The 21,168-nt window shown below is 44.7% G+C and overlaps 1 protein-coding gene across 1 annotated transcript in view; it reads left to right on the plus strand.

Moving 5' to 3' along the window:
* Positions 1-18,908, plus strand: part of LOC144754210 (E3 ubiquitin-protein ligase TRIM39-like) — a 98,227-nt gene extending 79,319 nt beyond the window's left edge. Inside the window, exons 5-7 of the mRNA XM_078641796.1 lie at positions 7,032-7,081; positions 15,940-17,305; positions 17,375-18,908. Coding sequence (XP_078497922.1) covers positions 7,032-7,081; positions 15,940-16,451 — 562 coding nt within the window. The 3' untranslated portion in view covers positions 16,452-17,305; positions 17,375-18,908. The remainder of the gene's footprint in view (positions 1-7,031; positions 7,082-15,939; positions 17,306-17,374) is intronic.
* Positions 18,909-21,168: the final 2,260 nt, after the last annotated feature.

A 21,168-nucleotide genomic window follows, 5' to 3' on the forward strand; every position in this document is an offset into this window, starting at 1 on the left:
TGACGACCGATGCCAGCCTTAAAGGTTTAGGTGCTGTACTTTCCCAAGTTGTTAATGGTGAAGAAGTTGTTGTTGCTTTCGCTTCAAGGGCTCTAAAAGAAGCTGAACATAATTACTCTTGTATTGAAAGAGAGGCGTTGGCAGTATATTGGTCTATTTGTCATTTCAAATTTTACTTATGGGGGATACCATTTGTAGTTAAATCAGATCACCGTCCTCTAGTTCAAATTTTTTCATGTCATCAAAATGATCATATGACGCCAAGATTGAAAAGGTGGAGCGAAGGTTTGCAAGAATTCAACTTCTCTGTACAATACATTCCAGGACTGAATAACAAACCAGCTGATTGCTTGTCACGACTTCCCATAGATAGAGATTGTGTCACTGAGGTTACCACGTGTATAAATTGGATTTTGGAGTCTACCATTTCTGAGGAAGAATGGTCACGCAAAGTTGATGAAGATGTTGTTTTTCAATTGCTAAAGAATGTGATTAGGAGTGGCTGGCCAGATCATCATGCTCTAGAGGATACATTGAAACCATTTTGGTCCGTGAGAGATGATTTAACTTTTTTCCAAGGGAATTTGATGAGAGGTGATAGAGTTGTACCTCCTGATGATTTGAAAGAGAAGATTGTCAACCTAGCCCATGAGGGACATTTGGGAAGGAATTTAACGAAGGCTCGCATCAGGGAAAGATATTGGTGGCCTGGAATGGATCGCATGGTGGAAACGGTAGTTAAAGATTGCCATTTATGTGCAGTAAATGACAAATCACGTACCACTACTCACTCACCGTTATCACCTGTGGAAGTTCCAATAGCTGTTTGGACAAAGTTAGGTCTAGACATAGCCGGCCCTTTTGAACTAATGCCCTCACATGAGAGATATGTTGTTTTACTGGTTGACTACACTTCTAAGTGGGTTGTGTCTAAATGCATGAGTGTAGTTAACTCAAGAACTGTAATTGAATTCCTAAAAGATGTGTTTGGGTCTGAAGGTATTCCCAAAATTTTGCTCACTGACAATGGGGTACAATTTACTTCTAGTGAGATGGACAACTTCTTGAGAAGTCTTGGTATTATCCACCAGAAAACAGCTCTTTACTCTCCTCAAGCAAATGGTCTCACGGAGAGGATGAATAGGGTTGTTAAGAGTTGTGCACAAAGGGCTTTAGAGTCCAAGATGTCATTCAGCAATGTGTTGAGGGAGACGTGGTGGGCACATCGCACGACTCCCAATGCTGTTATGCAAAGGTCTCCTTTTGAGGCTCTGAGGGGTAGATTAGCTTGTTCAAAGCTAAATCCAACTTGGCTTCCGGAGAAATTAGTTGAGAACAGTGTGGAAAGAGAGGTGAGAAGGAGAGTTGTGTTGACAGAGTATCAGCAGAAATACAAACAACGCTATGATACCAAAATGGCTGTCAAACACAGGAAATGGAATGTGGGTGACAGTGTTCTTGTGAAAAAACCGAAATTTGGTCACAAAGGTATTTCGAATTTTATGGGACCTTTCACCATTATTTCCATAAAGAAGAATGTTGTCACTTTAGATAATGGTTGCACATGGAACATGTCTAAACTGGCCAAGAGCAATGATGTCAAGAACCATAACTGTAATGACTCCAAACTTTCTTGTGCTCCCAACATTCCCAATGTTCCTCCTTCCACCAGTCACCAGAGGGATACTCCAAAGAGATCTTCTCAACTTCCCAAGAAGTTCAGTGATTATGTGATGCATTAATGTTCACAGTTTCTCTTTGTTCTTTTTCCTCTTATATAGTTTTTTTGTGTTTTCATCAATATTCAATTTGTTAATTCATTATGTAAGGGGGATGTGTTATGTTGCTGTGTCTTTAAGGCTGTCATGGACAGTGACATCACACTTAGAATGATTACATTCCAATTCATGTAAGAGCAGTTTGCTGTAACCTCTACTGTTGATGGTTGTACCATTAAAAGCTCCTTCTACTACTTATCTGACTCAGAGCTTTTATCAGTATCCTTCTTTTTTTGTTGAGGTCTAGGTTAAACCAGGATCTGGATTGGATTTTTTTCGATCTCTTTAGTTTGAGAGGCATAACCTGGTTAAGAACATTGGTCATCGATGAGCTGTAGTGAGCAGTAAGTTAATCAATAGGTTGAGGGAGGGGTTGCAAATGCAATTTGTAATTGATCCTGAATTCTAGCTCTAATCGTGTGACATGCTTGGTGCTCCTAGACCAGTGCAAGTATTTGCAGGGTGGTGCTGGAAAGGATGTGCGATGGAGATTGAATCGAATTTGATGGTGGTCTGAACAATCAGTCGGCAAGATGGATCGAATGGATACAATCTCAACTCTAGAAATAATCGCATTCAGGATCAAGCCTTTATTGTGGGTGGTTCAATATGGAGTTGCTTGAGATCGTTTATTTCCAGTAGGTTATTAAGATTCGTATTGTGGGGTCATCTGTGTCGTTCCAGTAAAGATTGAAATCGCCCAGGAGCACATCATTGGAGCCAGTTAGTGAACGTTGAATTATTAGGTCGGTAAGTTCTTCTGTAAAGAGTGTGCGATCACCTGGTGGGTGATAGATGATGTGAAGTTAGGTGGGAATAGAATCCTTAATTTTAATTTCTTCTCCAAGACATTTGAAGGTTGTGTAGTCTATGGTCTCTAGGTGGTTAAGATGGATTTCCTTTTCGTGGATGCTCACAAGCCCGCCCCCAATTTGCCCTGTTGTATCCCTTCTGATGATGCAGTATCCAGGTGGAGTGAGCAGGTCTAGTGTTGAGGTTGAGTGAACATTAGGCCAGGTTTCTGTAAGGAAAGACATTGTATTTATTTTTCTTGTAAGGTCTTAGCAATATCTGTGGAATGTTTAGCAGCAGATCTACAGTTCATGAGAATACAGTTCAGGGAGCAAGTGTTATCTTTAGCAGAGTGCAGTGTATGGATAGTTGTGTATTGAGTGGGAGGTTTGGGGATTATGCTAGGCTGAGGGACTCCATTTGTGCCAATGATTACTGGGATTTTGGATGCAGGCTTTGTGTCTGCTAGGTGGGATTTAGGGCTGTATGACTCGCTGAGCAGTTTGGCTTCTATGGCTCGGTAGGGTCTGTAGGAGAACCGTGGGAAAAACAGGAGAGCCTTTATGGGAAGTCCAATTTTCAGAGCTGAGTGGAGTGTTAAATTGGTCTGGATCACAAGGTTGTGTTTTACAATAGAGCGGTCTTTAGCTAGAGAGTCAAGTTTCTGTTCTAAACGCCTCATGAAAATGGTAAGGGTGTTGGAAAGGTTGCTTATTCCTTGAGTAGGTAGGCAAATGGCGAGTTCTGAGTCTAAGATGTTTGGTGATTTGGAATAGAGAATGGATAGAAAAATAGATAGTGTGGAGAGACACTTAAAAGAGAAAAGTGATTTAAGAAATGTAGATGAGAAGTTTTGGTCAACAGGGGAAGTTGATGCAGGCGCTAGTGGTTTTAAGGTTGGAGGCACAAAAAGAACTTCAAAAGGAAAGCACCTGGAGGATCAGAAAAAATAAAGGGTCTGGGTGTAAGGCACCATAGTCAGGAGGGGCTATAAAGGCCAAGGAATATATCATAAAGGTGAAAGGAAAAAGCCATAATGTTGTGGCATGTGATGAGATATCTTCAAATGGAGATGTGACGATATCATGCTTCTCGGATCTAGATGAGACTGAGGAGGAGAGTGTTAAGAGTAAGAAAATAAAATAGACCAAAAAAGAATAAAATTGCAAAGGGATGATTTTGTTGCCCCTCAGGGAGAAGAAATGTTTGATTCTCTATTAATTCAACACCCTTTGTCTCGAGAGTGGTTATCAGCAGAGCATGTGGCTCAGTATGTATCATATTGAAATCGCAGGGAAATCCCCAAGGAGTTTTGGGCAAGGTTGTGTTCCGAGTGTCCTAGCCTACCTTGCAGTCTAAGGTAGCCTACACTCCAGAGTTGGACCCGAAGATGTTGAGTTTCTTCAACAAGATTAGTAGATGAAAGGGTTAGATAAGGGCTTAAAGCAGTGCCAATACAGGTTCTTGGATATTTTGAGACCACTTAAAAAGGCGCTTGATTTGTGCGAAGAGTCACATACCGACAGTACAGGTGTGGATGTCTTTGAGCCTCGTCAGTGGGTCCTGAGAGTGATATCCTTACTGGGCAATACCAATGCAGCCTTGTGTGTGGGAGGCGCAAAAGAATTTTGATGAAGATAGAACCTAAGTTAGCAGAATTAGCAAATAAAGAGAATGGCAAAGTGAGTAATGGATTGGTGTTTTGGCGATGAGTTCATCAAGGATATGTCCAGGTATGCCAGCACTCTTAATTCATTGCAGAAAGTGACAAGGACATACTAAGTAAGGTTTTTGGTGAGGCCGGGTGGGTGGGGGATTAAATTCCCAGCAGAGGACAAGGGATCACTCTTGGTTCATTCACGTGAGGTTTCAAGCCCTATAGATATAGGTATAGATCTGAGTAAGGACATTTTTACCCTCAGCGACTGAGAGCAAGGATGCATGGATCACGGGGTGAGAGAAGAGCAAGTGGTGGAACAGGTGAGTTTAAGAAATGACCTTTCATGAACACTTGCAGAACTGGGCAACAGACTAGCTAAGTTTGTTTCGAGATGGAGAGAAATTACACAGGATCCTGCTCAGGGGTATCGTGTAGATTTTGTAGGGGTTCCTGTGCAAGAGTGTTGTCCAAGGCTTCTAAGGTTCTCAAAGGAGCAGGAGAGGTTGTTAACACAAAATGTGGATGCACTTTTCAGGAAAGGGGTGATCGGAGAGCAGAACGGAGTTCCACATGTTTTGTAAGCAATATCTTTTTAGTGGAGAAGGACAATGTGATGAGACCATTAATAAACACAGCAGAGTTAAACAAATTGGTGTGTTACAGTCACTTCAAGATGGAAGGAATACACATGTTGAGAGATTTGTTAAGGAAAGGGGGTTTGTTAACAAGGTTGGACTTGAAGAGTGCATATTTAACAATCCCAGTGTGTGTACAGCACAGACATTACCGGTGGTTCAAGTGGTATGTGAAATGATGGAGATTCAAGAGTCAGACATTCGGACTGGCATCAGTTCCATGGTGTTTTACAAAGGTCATGAAACCGAAGATGGCGCGGTTGAGATTGAGAGTGATTTGGTTGGTATTATATTTGGACGATGTGTTGGTTAGGGCAGAAAAAAGGGAGTTAGCAGTAGATCAGACGAATTAGCTGTGACCTTGGATTTGTTGTGAACAAATAGAAGTCTTGTTTGATACCAGCACAGGGGATGACATTTTTAGATTTCCAGATACAGACCTTGGAGGGTGTGTTGGAGTTACCTATGGAAAAAGTGAAAAAGATATGCAAGGGGTTGAGGAGAATTAAGCAGTCAGTTCAAATATATTTGCGACAGATAGCAAGGGTGTTGGGACTTTTGTCGGCGTCCATTCCGATTATCTTTCCAGCACCCCTGCATTATCGGGCTCTTCAAAGATTGAAAGGTTATCATTTACATGTGGGAGCAAAGTAGTTACAGATGATGGAGATGAGTCAGGAGGCAAACTGGTGGTTAATGAACATGGAAGCGTGGAACGGAAGGGCCATTTTGGGGATGTTCCGGAGGTGGTGATAGAGTAGGATGCAAGTCTGTATGGTTGGGAGCAAGGTGTGGGATGGTGACAACCGTAGGCCTTTGTCCAGAGAAAGAGAAGGAGCTGCATATTAATTGTTTGGAATTACTAACAGGATCTTTCGCAGTGTGCAGTCTTGTGGAGAATCAGGTGAGGTGTTGTGTGCTGCTGAAGATGAACAATGTTTCGGCGGTCCACTATGCCAAGCGACTGGAAGGCCCATGATCGTGGGGTTTAGCGGAGTTGGCAAAATAGTTTTGGAGTTACTGATTGGACAGGGGGATTATGGTTCAGGCTCAACATATTCCTGGGATGAGCAATGTAGAGCAAATTGGTATTTGAGGAGTCTACAGAATGCAAGCAATTGGAGGTTGAACAGGGAGGTGTTTTTGAGTTGGGATCAGAGATGGGGTCCTTTGGAGGTGAATCTAGTCGCAGACAGGTTAAATGCACAACTTACAGTGGAAGACCGGTTCCAGAGGCATAACGATTGGATATTTTAGTTCAAGATTGGGGGAAAGTAAAAGTAAAACATTCAGTTGGACATCAGCCAACGCGTTTCGTTCCTGACAGAGGAACTTCATCAGGGCTAAGAAGGTTAAGTCAACCAAACGATCCCAGATAATACTCATATGTATTCCACAGAATTCCTATAAGAAACCCTACAGTAAGGGTTCAGGTTTGTCAACTCCAGCCTAGGTGGTCTGGAGTGTTCTCCAGAGGTATATGGCAACTGCGCCCGGCAGCAGTGTAGCACCTTAAACTTTTTAGCTCTGATGGAGTTCCTCTGTCAGAAACTAAATGCGTTGGCTGATGTCTAACTGCATGTTTTACTAAGAAGAATACAATATATTTGAAGGACTCCCTTTTTAAGCTTGTGGACTTCTTTTCCCTGGTGTACCTTCCATTATCAAAAGAACTTCTCTTCTGGATTCTTGTAGAGAAATGGTGACAAAGTTTACACTGGCAGGGGTTGAATGTGGCAGTGTTGTGTTGCGGTTTCTGTCAAGAATATACATGGAACCTAGTTAAGAAGGTATTTATTAATTATATACACTAGGTGCCCCCAGGAGCAGATGTCACCTGTTAGTAGCCCCCTCTCACTGAGATAACTACAGCTCTTAGAAGACCCACGCTGTGGCACGCCAAAGCATCACATGATGCACGCTGATCTCACTGAGCTATCTGCCTTAGAACACCCACATCCTATCATGGGATGTTAAAGGCTCTTTGGGATATTGCTAGAGCATTGCCTGTTGTGTATAAACAGTAACTCACACTGAGCACTAGTCCGCAGGTGTTGCTCTTAATGCTGATTTATTACAAATACAGTTCTTATGTGATGTTCATCCCTTATTGCTGTAAGTTGTCTTATTCTATAATACAAAAATTATGTGTGTTATTTATTACAGGTGTAATAATGTGAAGATTCAGTGCCCAGAGGTGGTGAAGAGTTATAAAGGTAAATATCACTGTGATGTTTATCTCTGTATGTTACTGTTCATGAAAATGGGATGGGGTGGTATAGAATGGTATGGTATATTGCTTTTTCTAACAATGTTTTGTATCATTTAAATTTTGACAAACTTAATTTGGGTGCAACCTATTAGGGTGGGACAGAAAATGCACTTGCTATACATGAATGATAGAATGCACACCGCTAATAATCCATAAATGTAACTTCTGCTCAAAGGTAGGGTACACTGTCCAAAACAAGCTAATATACCCAGTACAGCTGGTGGCAATGAGCGCATCAGTCCTAAGATGCACAACCATCAAGCGAAGGCCCAAAATAATCAACTATGTCAATCCAATTTAATCTGTTTAATTTGAATTTGTAATCAAATGTTCCTCATTCTTCAATATTTTCTTCAGTCCTTATGTGAAAACATGATAATGGCAATATTCGAATGCATGAGAAATGCCAATCCAGGCTTGTTTCTTCCGCATGTAGCAATCCATAATTCATCATAAATAACGATGGTGGTGTAAACCCAATGCATTTCAGGCATCAGCTCATATTTCTTCTTGCTGCGTGTACTTTAGACTGCTTAAGTGTCTGTGTTTCTCCTCTTGGTCCCCATCCATACATCCTTTGGAAGTGTTAGGTGTTGTAGATTTGCCCTCACTAGGCAAAGTTGTTGTAATTGCAGCAAAATACATAGCTAACCGTCTTGCGGAGAACAACAATTCTTCGTCCAAGGCACTCACGACTCCTCAATGTACCCATCCAGAGTGCCGTTTTTTGTTTGCGTCCACCCCCTCCATGCTATTGGCAAACTTTCTCTTCAACATCTTAAGCATGTCCAAATAGCCACGTCACACAGAAAAAGGTAAAGTTGGGCGATACTATGTACAAGTCTGAACAGTCCAATATAAACCCAATTACAACAACTCCATATAATCTAAGAGTTGAGCCCCAACATCAGGGTACAGTACCTTTGAAAGTGAGCAGCCAAGAGGGGGTGGCCCAGCCTCATTCGGTTGTGAACAGGCCATGGTGAGCTTGTCTTTGGCCCGGGCTTGGCCTGAGTGCGTCCCCCGCTGCAGGAGGTTTGAGAGCACAATATGAGTGCTTACCAGGCTCCTCCCACACACTCAGATGTGGCCACTTCCGCACCTCCTGGCGTGCTGTAGTGTGGGACTGCGAATCCCCACCGTCTGCCGCCCTCCAGCTGACCACTAAAGTGCCAAGAGATCCAGCGCTGCGGGAGGCTTAAGAGCGCTATATGCACAATAACCAGGCTCCTCCCACACATGCAGCTGTGGCCGCTTCAGTGCCTCCCGACACACTGTAGTGGGGGACTGCGAGTCCCCGCTGTCTGCCACCAACCAGCAAAGTTCAGAGAGATCATTCACATTAAAAAAGTACAGGTATTCAATGCATGACAGTAGCATCCCCATTTAATGCTCTGGTTAATTTGATTACAGTGTGCATGTTGTAGTGCAATGTGTCACTAATATAGTGTGCTATCCAGCAGTGTTCAGTATTTAATAGTGTTCTTCCTAGTGCAGTGTATTCTTTACTATCTATTACAATGTGCATTCTAGCTCTGTGTTTGGCTAATACACACAGTGCATGGATGTGTGCAGTGTACCGCATAAACAGTGTGCAGTCAGTAACTGAGTTGTGTCTTGTGTAGTATGCTGTCTACTGTAGTGTGAGTTGTAGTAAAGTGTACTCTTTAGTGCAGTGTGTTTCATAGTTTAGAGCCCTATGTGGTGTGCATGGTGTTGTCTAGTGGTCTTGCCCACTAGTATTTCTAGTACAGTTTACATTATAGGACATTAACCTGTATAATGCAGTGTATTCACCTGGGTAGTGCATTGTCCAGTTGTGTGAACTATTTAGTGCAGTGTTTGAGTTAGTACAGTGTGTTGTCTAATACAATATGTTATGTGACGTAGTAGGCTTCATGTGTGGTAGTGTGATTTAGTATAGTATGTAAACACAAGGAGATGATGGACAGAGTGTGAAACTTTTCAGACACTCACCCCCAGTCACAGATCTGGGATGAATCCATCATTGTTCTTTAGCTCACTGCGCCACCCCAGTTCAGGCCCAGACATATTCAAATCATGGGAACAGTCCAGCCCGAACTGCCATGCCAGGTGCTCCCTGGACATAAACAGGCATCCTGGAACCGGTTTCGTGGTTTGATTTACATATGGCTGGGTCCAAACTGGGGTGGATTAAACCCAGATCCTTGTTACTGAGGTGAATGTTTGCATAGTTCAGCATTCCGTCCATCATTTGTTCCTTTTGCTTTAGTGTAGTATGTGTCATGCATGGCAGTGTGGTGTGCTGTGGTATGCGTCATTTGTGGTGTAGTGTTGTATGTTTCATTTGTGGTAACGTAATAAGTATATTTTGTGTGCTGTTGCATAGTACGCGTATAAACCAAAGAGGGAGAGAGAAGCAGAGATTAATTGGGCTTCCGTTGGGTTACAATCATATTCAGAGGAGAATGAATCCCATGTCTTACTTTTTCAGGGCCTTACGATTTTTGTTCTAGAGACCCTGTTAGAAATGGGGGCCGCCAGTTGGCGGTGGCTGACCACTGTCCAAGTAGGGACCCTTCTTCCTAAGTCAGAGTAAGGGGGCTAAACCCTTTGATAACCCCTGCTCAACCCTGTGGTAATGTAGCACGAGCAGCTAGGCTGATCTCAGAGGCAGTGTGTAAAGCATTTATGATCATACACCGTAACACAGTGAAGGACACTACAAAGGGACACCACACAAGTAGTTATAAAAAAGAAGTATCTTTATATATAGACTTAACACAAGACCAAATACGGGAAGAAGCCACAATACTGAAAAATAGGGATACTCTTGGAATGCTGTAAAAAAGTTCAAAGTATTCAAATAGGGGTTCAGTTCAAAGCAGTGGTCTCTGCTACCCTTTTACTTACAAAGTACCTGGATTTCGTAGCAAAACAACCAAAATGTCGCAAACGAGCTGTAGCGATGATTTTCCTCACGCGAGGCCGGCGATGCGTTAAATCCTTGCCGCAAGGTAGGATGATGCGCTGGTCCGGTTGTGTGTGCGACTTTGTTGCGATGAAAAAAAATGGCGCTCCGCGAGGGAGCGATGATCCGGGTGCGATGCGAGGAAAATGGCAGACGCACGGCGCCCGCTCTGCGATGTTGTGATGTGATGATCTCGATGCGATGATCCGGGGCTATCGGGCCTTCGAAAAGCCCGCAAACGTGCGATGATCTCTGGGGTTAGCGAGCACTTTGTGGCCCGCAAGCGGGCAGTGCAATGATCTTTGGTTTGCGAGCGCTCAGCGGCAGCAGCTCGATGATTTTCATTACACTCTTCAGCTGCGGCGGTTCGCAAACGGGCGTTAGCGACGATTTCAGCGCTCTATTCTCTGTAGTAGAACTAGAGGCCCTGGAACTCACAGGAGCCTCATCTGCAGATAGAAATCCTCGCTGGGAGGAATCAGGAGGCTGGTGGGCGAGTCAGATGTGCCTGTGACTCCAGCAGGAGGCTAGCTCTCTTCTAGCCCATGGGTGATTGAGAGAACTTTTATTTTTCTAAAACAAAGTCCTTTTCCCTCTTCTTCCAAGTCCAAGGGGAACTACCGCAGGCCAATCCAAGAAATAGCACACAAAGGACAGTCCTCTCCTGCAGATTCCTTCAGTAACACGGACAGAGATTCTTCTTGACATCCAGGAGCAATACAAAAAGTCAGGGTTTTGGGCACAGATATTTATACCCCAAAAGTCTTTGTTCTAAAAAGTCACTAGTCACTGAACCCAGCCAAAACCAGTTCTGCTCAGTCCTGGAGCACTTTTTTTTATCAGGTTGCATCCTTCCTTTCAGAAAGAGGGGGTCTGCCATCAGACACACAGTAGGAGGTGGAGCCAGCATTCACCTTGCCAGGCACGGCCCTATTGAGGTCAAGGAGCTACCCCTCCCCAGTACTCAATGCAGATCTCTCTATTCAACCCAAGTCTGACTCAGCCTGCCTTGCCCCTCTAAACCCAGACAGCCAATACATATAACAGCAGAGCACACTGGAAGGCTTAGGCAAGAAAATACCTACTTTCTAAAAGTGGTATTTTCAAACACAGAATATCAAAACCAACTTTGCTAAAAGATGTATTTTATTATTCTGAGTTCTGGCTTATTAATCTCTAATTTCTACTATGTTCCCTGGGACAGTTAGGATTATAAGATGTAATAGACAGCCTGCCCATTCTAACCTATGGAGAACAGGTAGCCTTGCAGTAGTGAAAAACGAAATGGGGTGTAATTTACTACCAGGACATGCTACACATATCAAGCCATGTCCTACCTTACACGCACAATGCACCCTGCCATAGGGGTGACTGATATGATGCCAAGGAAAGGTTCAGGGGCTGGGAAGTGTGGGACTGCACACAGACACTGCAGTGGCAGGTCTGAGGTACACTTTACAAGCAGCAGTTGGGTTATCAGCCCTGGGCACACACAGGCCACACTACTAGGGACTAACAGGTAGACCAAATAAGCCAATCAGGGATATACCAATTCACAGACATATTTACACAGGGGAGAGCATATGCACTTTAGCACTCATCAGCAGTGGTAAAGTGCCCAGAGTCATAAAACCAACAACAACAGGTCAGAAAAAATACAAGAGGAAGGCAAAAAAATTGGGGAGGACCCTGCAAAAAGGGCCATTTCCAACAGACCCTCATTCACGTTAACTCAGGGTGCGTTATATGTTGATTCTCCGCTCTGTCGGTTCAGTGAATAGCATCATCATTGGGTCTTTATCACCTGGGTTTTGATTTCTCCAAGTGATCTATGTTCCTCCTTTTTTAGTATAGTATGTGTCATGTATGGCAGTGTGGTGTGGTGTAGTATGTCTCTTGTGTGGTATGGTGTAGTGTTGTACGTTTCATGTGTGGTAGTGTAATGTAATGTAGTTTGTCTCATGTGTGGTGTTGTGTATGATGCTTCATGTGAGGTAGTGTAGCATGCGTTATATGTGGTATTGTACTGTGGCATGCCTCCTGTGTGGTATTGGGGTGTAGTATAGCAAACTTCATGTATCGTAGTTTGTTGTAGTGTAGTATGCGTCATGTGCGGTGTAGTGTACTAGGCTTCATGTGTGGTGGTATTGTATAGTATGTGTCATGTGGTAGTGTGGTGTAGTGTAGTATGCTTCATGTGTGGTAGCATTGTGAAATGTAGCATGCTTCATGTGTGATAGGGTGTGTCATTTGTGGTAGTGTGGTATAGAGTAGCATGGATTATGTGTGCTAATGTGGTGTAATATAGTATTTGTCATCTGCGGTAGTGTGGTGTAATGTAGTTTGGCTTTTCAAGAAGGACCCCTTGTCAAAGAGAAAGGGGACGGGGGACAGGGAGCCTAATTGGGAGGTCCAAAATCCCAGGCTCTTATACAGAATCAAAGTTTCAACAAGGGGCTAATGTTCCTATGAAGGATAGAGTAGGAGGCACAGTCTTTCAAAAAGTGGAGAGTGCCTTGGTCAGAGTACTAGATAGGGACAGTCAGTGAGACTGATTATGGGCCCTCACACATCCCCTAGAGGATGTCATGCTTCATCATAGGGCGGTGCTCCTCGTCGGGCCGATGCTGCAATGCCCTACGGGTCCCCTGAAGAATCACTTTGGTGGAGATCAATAGGCTGCCGTATGATGAGTGGAGGTCAGGTGGGTTGTGACTTGAAGTGGTGAGGTGTGAAATAAGGGATTAAAACTGGTAAGGGAGATCCTACACTATACTTTAATGGGAGGGCTGCCCCTTGTTGAAACTTTGGTAATGTAGTTTGGTTCATGTGAGGTGTAGTGTAATATGCTTCATGTGTGGTAGTGCGGTGTAGTATGCTTCATATGTGGTAGTGTGGAATAGTGTAGTATGTCAGAAGGTACATGGTATTGTGTAGTACAATGTCCTCTCTATGTAGTGCAGTGTATGGTTTAGTGTAGTGTGTGCTCTAGATCAATGCACACTTTAGTATAGTGAGCAGTCAATTGTACTCCTTCCAAACGTAGTTTAAATTAATCATATGTAAAACAAAAATGTTGGAAATGAGATTTTTGGTTGGCTAGGGCATGCGCCTAAGCCAGGCAGAAACCACCACTCTAGTCAGGGCAAGGGAGTTACAAGCCAAAGATAACTCCTGCTCACCCCCTTGGTAGCTTGGCACGAGCAGTCAGGCTCATCCCGGAGGCCATGTGTAAAGCATTTGTGCAACCCACACAGCAACAACATACTAGGCACACCACAAAAGGAACTCCACACAAGGTTATATCAAAAATAGCCTTTGTATTATCATAAAACACATTAGAATAGTAATCACACAATATACACTATGCCAACTGGCACTGGGCAATATTTACAGGCGATTATATACACATGACAGGGCCACTTGCACCACTGTCAGAACCATCACTTAGTAAAGATAGTAAATGTAGAACATAGAATAAACATAGAACTCCACCAGTAATTACTGGCAAACACTGGACTCGGCATCACCCTGTAACCTAAATCATTTTATGTACAGTATCACATTAGGCGTGAAATATATTCTGCTCCAACCTCATAATGCTAAACATATTAGACCATAACCTCCTAAACATAACTCACATTAGGAAATAATCTCACTAGCATAAACCACAGTAGAGAAGAACTCAAACATAAACCTAGTATGCAAAACCTCATAATCATAAAAAGGCATAAACAGGGTACATTCTAGCAGATAAATCACATTTCCTAGCACCAAATAAATCACATTAGGGCCTGGCGCCCTACAAACCTAACAGTCCCCCTGGCAAACTGGCCTTCTCAGCTGGGGTCAAATGCCTTATGTGCAAAGTGTCAGGGTGGCTGCCAATGCAGCAGAATCTATGTGCGCAATTGCTCCGACCTAAATGTTGCAGCTGGCACTAAGTGCTGCGCAGCTGTGAAAGTACGGGGCTTAAAGGCGGGCACCCAGCGGCATCCGCAGGTGATAACAAGATCCTCGAAGTGGTGACTAGGGCGGGCACTCAGCGGCACAGCTCCTCAGCTGTAGCGGCTCACAACAGCAATAGCAATGATTTTCATAGTACGACAAATGTGAGCACTCAGCGGCACAACTCCTCAGCTGCAGCGGCCCACAATAGCGGTAGTGATGATTCTCGTAGGACGGCAAATGCGGGCACTCAGTGGCACAGCTCCTCAGGCCCACAATAGCGATAGCAATGATTCTTATAGTACGGCAAATGCGGGCACTCGGCGTCCACAGCTCCTCAGCTGCAGCAGCCCGCTATAGCGATGATTCTCGTAGGACGGCAAATGTGGGCACTCAGCGGCCACAGCTCCCCAGCTGCAGTGGCCCACAATGGCGATAGTGATGATTCTCGTAGGACGGCAAATGCGGACACTCAGCGGCCACAGCTCCTCAGCTGCAGTGGCCCACAATGGCGATAGTGATGATTCTCGTAGGACGGCAAATGCGTGCTCTCAGTGGCAACAGCTCCTCAGCTGCGGTGGCCCACAATAGCGATAACTATGACTTTGGTAACACAGGCACATGCGGGCTCTCAGCGGCAACAGCTCCTCATCTGTGGCAGCCCACAATAGCGATAACAATGACTTTCAGCCCCCGTTCCCCGCTGTAGAACCAGAGGCTCTGGAATTCTAAACAGAGGCCTCACCTGCAAGGAGAATTCCCCTCAAATAGGAATCCAGACAGCTGATGGGGGAAGTCTAATGTCCCTGAGACTTCAGCAGGAGGCAAGCTCAAATCAGGCCCTTGGGTAGTTGCTTCAGCAAGAAGGATGAAGATTTCAAAGTCCTTTCCCTCTAGTTACACGGACAGAGGTTTGTCTTGGCGTTCAGAAGTAACATGTTCTTCCTCCAGGAAATAATTAAAATATAGCGCTCACAGGGCACAGGAAGCCATAGCCCCAAAAGCAAAAGTCCTTAGCAATCAAGGGGGCAATGCAGGGCCCAGGGAGGCAAGCCCTCATGGCAGTTCCTCCTGGGCCCCAGCAGCAGCATGCCCCAGCAGGATCAGGAACAGCACATCATCCTAGAAGAGCAGCATGGAACTGAACAATTTCATGGGGTCACAGCCCCTTTACGTATACCACCAAAAAACTTTGTTCTCAAAAGTCACAAGTCACTGAACCCAGCAAGAACCAGTTCAGTGTAGTCCTGCAGCACTTTGTTTACAACGCTGCATCCTGCCTTTCAGGAAGAGGGGGTCTTGTTATCAGACGCACAGTGTGAGGTGGAGCCATCATTTACCTTGCCAGGCACAGCCAGGCTCAAATCAAAGGGTCACCCCTCCCCATACTCCAACTGCAGATTCTATTCAAACCATGTCTGGCTCAGCCTGCCCTGTCCCTCCAAAGCAATTCACATCAGGCAGGCGGACACATAGCACACAGAAATGCCATCTTCTAAAAGTGGCATTTCTCACATAGTCATAATAAATCTGCTCACACCATTGCACAGCATTTATTCTCACAATTTCATACATACCAGACTTGACCATACTGCTACTGTCATAACAGGAATTACCACTGACACACACTGAGCAGGGAATCCCCCATGCATTCCTATGGGAGGGCAGTCCACTCTCACTCCCACTAAATGTAACAGAGAGTGCACACACTTTACACTGGACCACACAGGGCTAAAGTGCCCATCGTCCTAAAACCACTAGCACTACACAGAGAAAGAGGCTGGGAGAAATGCAAAAAGTTTAGGGGTGAACCTGTACAAATGGCCAGGTCCAACAAGAAAGCAGTAATACAGTCTTTATTTGTGTAATTAAATCTCTAATTATGAATCTCTTCTCTGCAGTGATGGTGACTCTGGATCCTGAAACAGCTCATCCTCGCCTCCTCCTGTCTGAAGGGCTGAAACGTGTGCGACGCACAGAGACAGTACAGCGCTTGCCAGACACCAGCAAGAGATTCACCAACTACCGCTGTGTGCTGGGGAGTTCGGGGTTCACATCTGGCAGACATTACTGGGAGGTGCAGCTGCTGCAGGAGGGGAGAGTGTGGCTTGTGGGGGTTGCGGCAGAGTCTGTGAACAGGAAGGGAGACTTCATATGGTCACCTGAGGGGGGAGTCTGGGCTGTGCGGAGGTGGGAGGGTAACTACAAGGCTCTCACCTCCCCTCAGACCTCTCTGTCCCCTAGTGAGAAGCCCCTGAAGCTTGGGGTGTATCTGGACTATGAGGGGGGGTGGCTGTCCCTATACAATGCTGACTCCATGGAGCTTCTCTACACCTTCCCGCAGGCCCCCTTCACAGAGAGGCTTTACCCATTCTTCCGTCTCCGGAAAGGAGCGGAGCAGAGGCTGGTTTGAGAGCTACAGAGAGCTTCAGCCCCTCATCCCTCCCCCACCCCCTTCTGCAGTGATAGCAATGTGACAAGGAGTACAAGCAGAGACACTCTTAAATAATAAAATGATCCATTTTGGGAAATGTCTCTTGGGAGGGGCTCAGTTATCAGGATGTTTATTTCAACTTTAAAGGACTCCTCTGCCCCTGCAGTCTGCGCAGCACCCCCATCAGGATCGTTCTCATGGAGACAGAGATAGTGAGGAGTCCAAGGGAGGGATGAAATGATGAGAAGATGGTGAAAGAGAACAGGCGGTGTCACCATGGCATTGGGAACAGTGAGGGAACCTTGTCTGTACCTCCTGTTTTATAAGTCGCAATATGGTCCAACACTTCTTTGACCTCTGTAGGACACCCCCAACACGCTAGATATGTTCAAGGGTCCAGAGCAACCATGACCAAATAAACATTTGAACAGACTCTTACTCTTCGGCACCAGGCACCATTAAAATGTACAACACGGATCAGCATCAGGCACCTGTGAAGTTTACACCCTGCACAGCACCATGCACCAGTGCACTTTGCACACTGATCAGCACCTGCCATCAGTGATGTTTACATGCATAAGAGCACCAGACACTTGTGAAGTTTACACACTGCACAGCACCTGCCACCAGTGAAGTTTACGTGTAGAAGAGTAGCAGGCACCTGTGAAGTTTACACACTGCACAGCACCTGCCACCAGTTACATTTCTACGTAGAAGAGCTCCAGGCTGCTGTAAAGTTTACACACTGCTCAGCACCTGCCACCAGTGAAGTTTACATGTAGAAGAGCACCAGGCACCTGTAAAGTTTACACACTGCACAGCACCTTCCACCAGTGATGTTTCTACGTAGAAGAGCACCAGGCACCTGTAAAGTTTACACACTGCACAGCATCTGCCACCAGTTAAGTTTACATGTAGAAGAGCACCAGGCACCTGTGAAGTTTACACACTGCACAGCACCTTCCACCAGTGATGTTTCTACGTAGAAGAGCACCAGGCACCTGTAAAGTTTACACACTGCACAGCATCTGCCACCAGTGAAGTTTCCACGTAGAGGAGCACCAAGTCCCTGCAAAGTTTACTCACAGCACCAGTGAAGTTTACTCCCAGAAGCGCACCAGGCACCTTATGTTTACTCACTGCACAACACTAGGGACCAGTGAAGTTTACATGCAGAACAGCACCTGGTACCTGAAAAGTTTATGCACAGAACAGCACAAGGCACCCGTGAAGTTTACTCGCTACACAGCACCAGGTAACAGTGAAGTTTACACGTAGAAGAGCTCCAGGCACCTGTGATGTTGCCTCACTGCACAGCACCAGTCACCTGGGAAGTTTAGACACAGAACAGCATGTGGCACCTATGAAGTTTACTCACTGCACAGCACCAGTTACCATTGAGGTTTACACATAGAAGAGCACCAGGCCCCTGGGATGTTGACTCACTGCACAGCACCAGGCATCAGCTTACATACTCAGTACCAGGCACCAGTTTACACATAGCAGAGCGTCAGGTGACCCAATGCAGTTTACTCACTTAACCGCACCAGGTGCACCAGTGAAGTGTACACCTAAAACTGCACCAGGTGCCTATCACATTTACACTTGCAACAGCACCAGGCCCTCTGTGAACTTTGCTCACAGAACAGCACCAAGCAACCGTGACATTCTCTCATTGTACAGCACCAGGCGCCCATGAAGTTCACTCACTAAACAGCACCATGCCCGTATGATGTTTACTCACTGAGAAGCACCAGGCACTTCTGATGTTTACTCACTAAACACGACCAGGCACCTGTGATATTTACTCACAGAAAAGCGCCAGACACCATTGCAGTTTACACGTAAAATAGAGCTGGGTACCTGTGATGTTTACTAACAGAACAGCAACAGGCACTCATGACATTTACTCGATGAACAACACCAGGCACCCTTGGAGCCTACTCACTGAACAGTACAAAGAAATAATGAAGTTTACTCACTAAACGGGACCAGGCACCTGTGATTGTAACACACAGAAAAGCACCAGGCACCATTTTAGTTTACACGTCAAACAGTGCCAGGCACTTACAAAGTGTATTCGCTGAGAAGCAGCAGGCACCCCTGATGTTTACTCTCTGAGCAGCATTAGACACCCATGAACTTTACTCGGTGAACAGCACCAGGCACCCATAAGGTTTACTGACTGAGCAGCACCAGGCACCCATGAAGTTTACGGACTGAGCAGCACCAGGCGCCCATGAATTTTACTCACTGAACAGCACCAGGCACCTGTGATGTTTACACACAGAAGAGCACCAGGCACTGTTACAGTTCACACATAGAACAGCGCCCGGTACCTGTGAAGTTTACTCCCAGAACAGCTCCTGGCTGGTTGATCTCATTGTTCTTAAATAAGTTCTGAAACCTTTGTTAATAAAAAGTTAAAATGCAGCATTACAATGTGTTCTAAATATTTTATTTCGCATTAAGTATGTGAAACATTGAAGTTGAACTGTTAGCATAAGAAGGTGATCCTTTTGAGTTTTTACTGCTTACTAGATAGTTTTACGCCAAACCTCCCTAAACTAAATTGTATATATATATATATATATATATATATATGATGTGTGGCGTAGGAGCCTCTGAGGCACATATAGGTGTTTGAAGACCGAATATAGCGCATATATGGGGGTGAACAAGCAGACAGCATGCATAGGGGATCGATCACATCTCTTTAGAGTCAGCACCACATGGCATAAATCACAGTAACTTGTAATTCCAGGTTTCTCATAATTAAATAAATGGTGGTTTAACTGGAGTCATGACTTCAGAGTGCGGCTCTACCTGGTTATGTGGCAGGTCACCGGACATATCTCATTCAGATACAGGTATGATCGAAAAGGTGTGACCTTGTTCAATCTCTCTTCCCTCATCCCGCATGCCTCCAGACTCTACAGTGAGAACACAGAACATAATACATCTTTCCATTGGTACCACAAGCTCAATGAAGAGGAGTTCAACATATTTAGCTTAAGTGTTTACCTCCTTCATTCTTATCTCTAGAATCCAAAGTGAGTGATTGTGATGCTGCAGCACCTAGTGAGGCTCGTGAGGAGGGGTTCCCCACCCCCCCTTCTCACAAAAGTACAGTGAATGAATGTGATGGTTCAGTGTATAGTGAGGCTTGTGAGGTAGTGTTCACAATCCTCCTTATTACAAGAGTACAGTGAGTGAATCCTGAGTCTGCACAATGGAAGACCTAAACTCCCCATCTACTATGGAGCCAGCTACAATAGCGCAAGCCGCTGAATAAGCATGTTTGGAATTCATGGCCGGTTGCGCAGCGCCATCGGTATAAATGATGCATTTGTATTAATTCGGAAGCGACAAAGGAGGAGGATGAACAAATTCATACTGTAAAAGCTCCTGAGTCTGAAGTGATGGATCAAAGACAAATGTGACATCCGAAGATGTCAAGGAAGTAGCCCATTGTATCTAACGTGGGTGTAGTGCCTTCGAGTTAGGTACACTTGGTTTAGTCCCCGCTTCCAAAGCAAGGAAGGGGGTGACCATAAGAATGGGTTAGCTCTGAACCAGTGAGCGTTCCTTCAGAATTGCCTTCTGCACTGCTGTCAAGATTTTTTCATCAGAGGAAAAACTAATTTCAGCCGCAGTGTATAAGTGTGATTTGCATGCAATAGGTATTGAGTCTCTTTCATTGAATGTTAAGTATGTGAAACCCACTGCTCCTGAAATTATACATATTACCAGGTTGGTGGTGTTATCACAAGTCATTAGGAAGTTAATCGCAAGCAAATCCGCCTGCAAAGACTGCAGAACGGAAGTATGTTCTGGAAGCCAGCTGGCAGATGAAAACTTAGGTTCTATCAATGCATAAAGTGGTTTCATACACAGGACATAATCGGGAATGTAAGTCCTCCCAATTTTTTTTTAAAAAACAGCAGGGATTGTAACTTTTTCAATGATGAAGGTGGGTGCAAATGTTCACATTTCTTTAGGAAGTGAGGGGCTAAACCCTTTCTCTCGTCTTTGTTGCATGACATTGACCCTGAGGCCTTGTCGTACGTTGATGACATTTATTTGACCGACAGCGAACTCAAGCCCCATTTTGACCACATAATATTGACTTTTGCAGACTATGGTTATAAATTCAATTTTGCGAAGTCACACATTGCCAATTTGGCAGTACTCTCAAAAGAGTACTGCCAAATTGGCAATGTGTGACTTCGCAAAATTGAATTTATAACCATAGTCTACAAAAGTCAATATTATGTGGTCAAAATGGGGCTCGAGTTCGCTGTCGGTCAAATAAATGTCATCAACGTACGACAAGGCCTCAGGGTCAATGTCATGCAACAAAGACACTATGTGTGCCGCAAATGCCCTGGGGCTATTCTTATACTCTATAGGCAATCTGTAAATTTTTTCTGATTTCCGACAGCATTGAATGCTGTTAAGTCACTACTCGCATGGTCGAGATTGTGACTGTAGAAACCATTAGAAATGTCAAGTATTGTTTTGTATTTTTTAAGAACAAGATTGTTCACCAGCGCTGAGCTGTGTGTGTTTTGTACCGCATAGGTGCGGCAATGGCTGTTCAAATTTCTATATTCCAATACAATCCTAAATGAACCATGAGGTTTAGGGACAGTAAAGAGAGGATTATTCATAGGTGATGTACATGACTCAATTA

This window comes from Lissotriton helveticus, chromosome 5_1, assembly GCF_964261635.1.
Source record: "Lissotriton helveticus chromosome 5_1, aLisHel1.1, whole genome shotgun sequence".
Classification (NCBI taxonomy): Eukaryota; Metazoa; Chordata; class Amphibia; order Caudata; family Salamandridae; genus Lissotriton; species Lissotriton helveticus.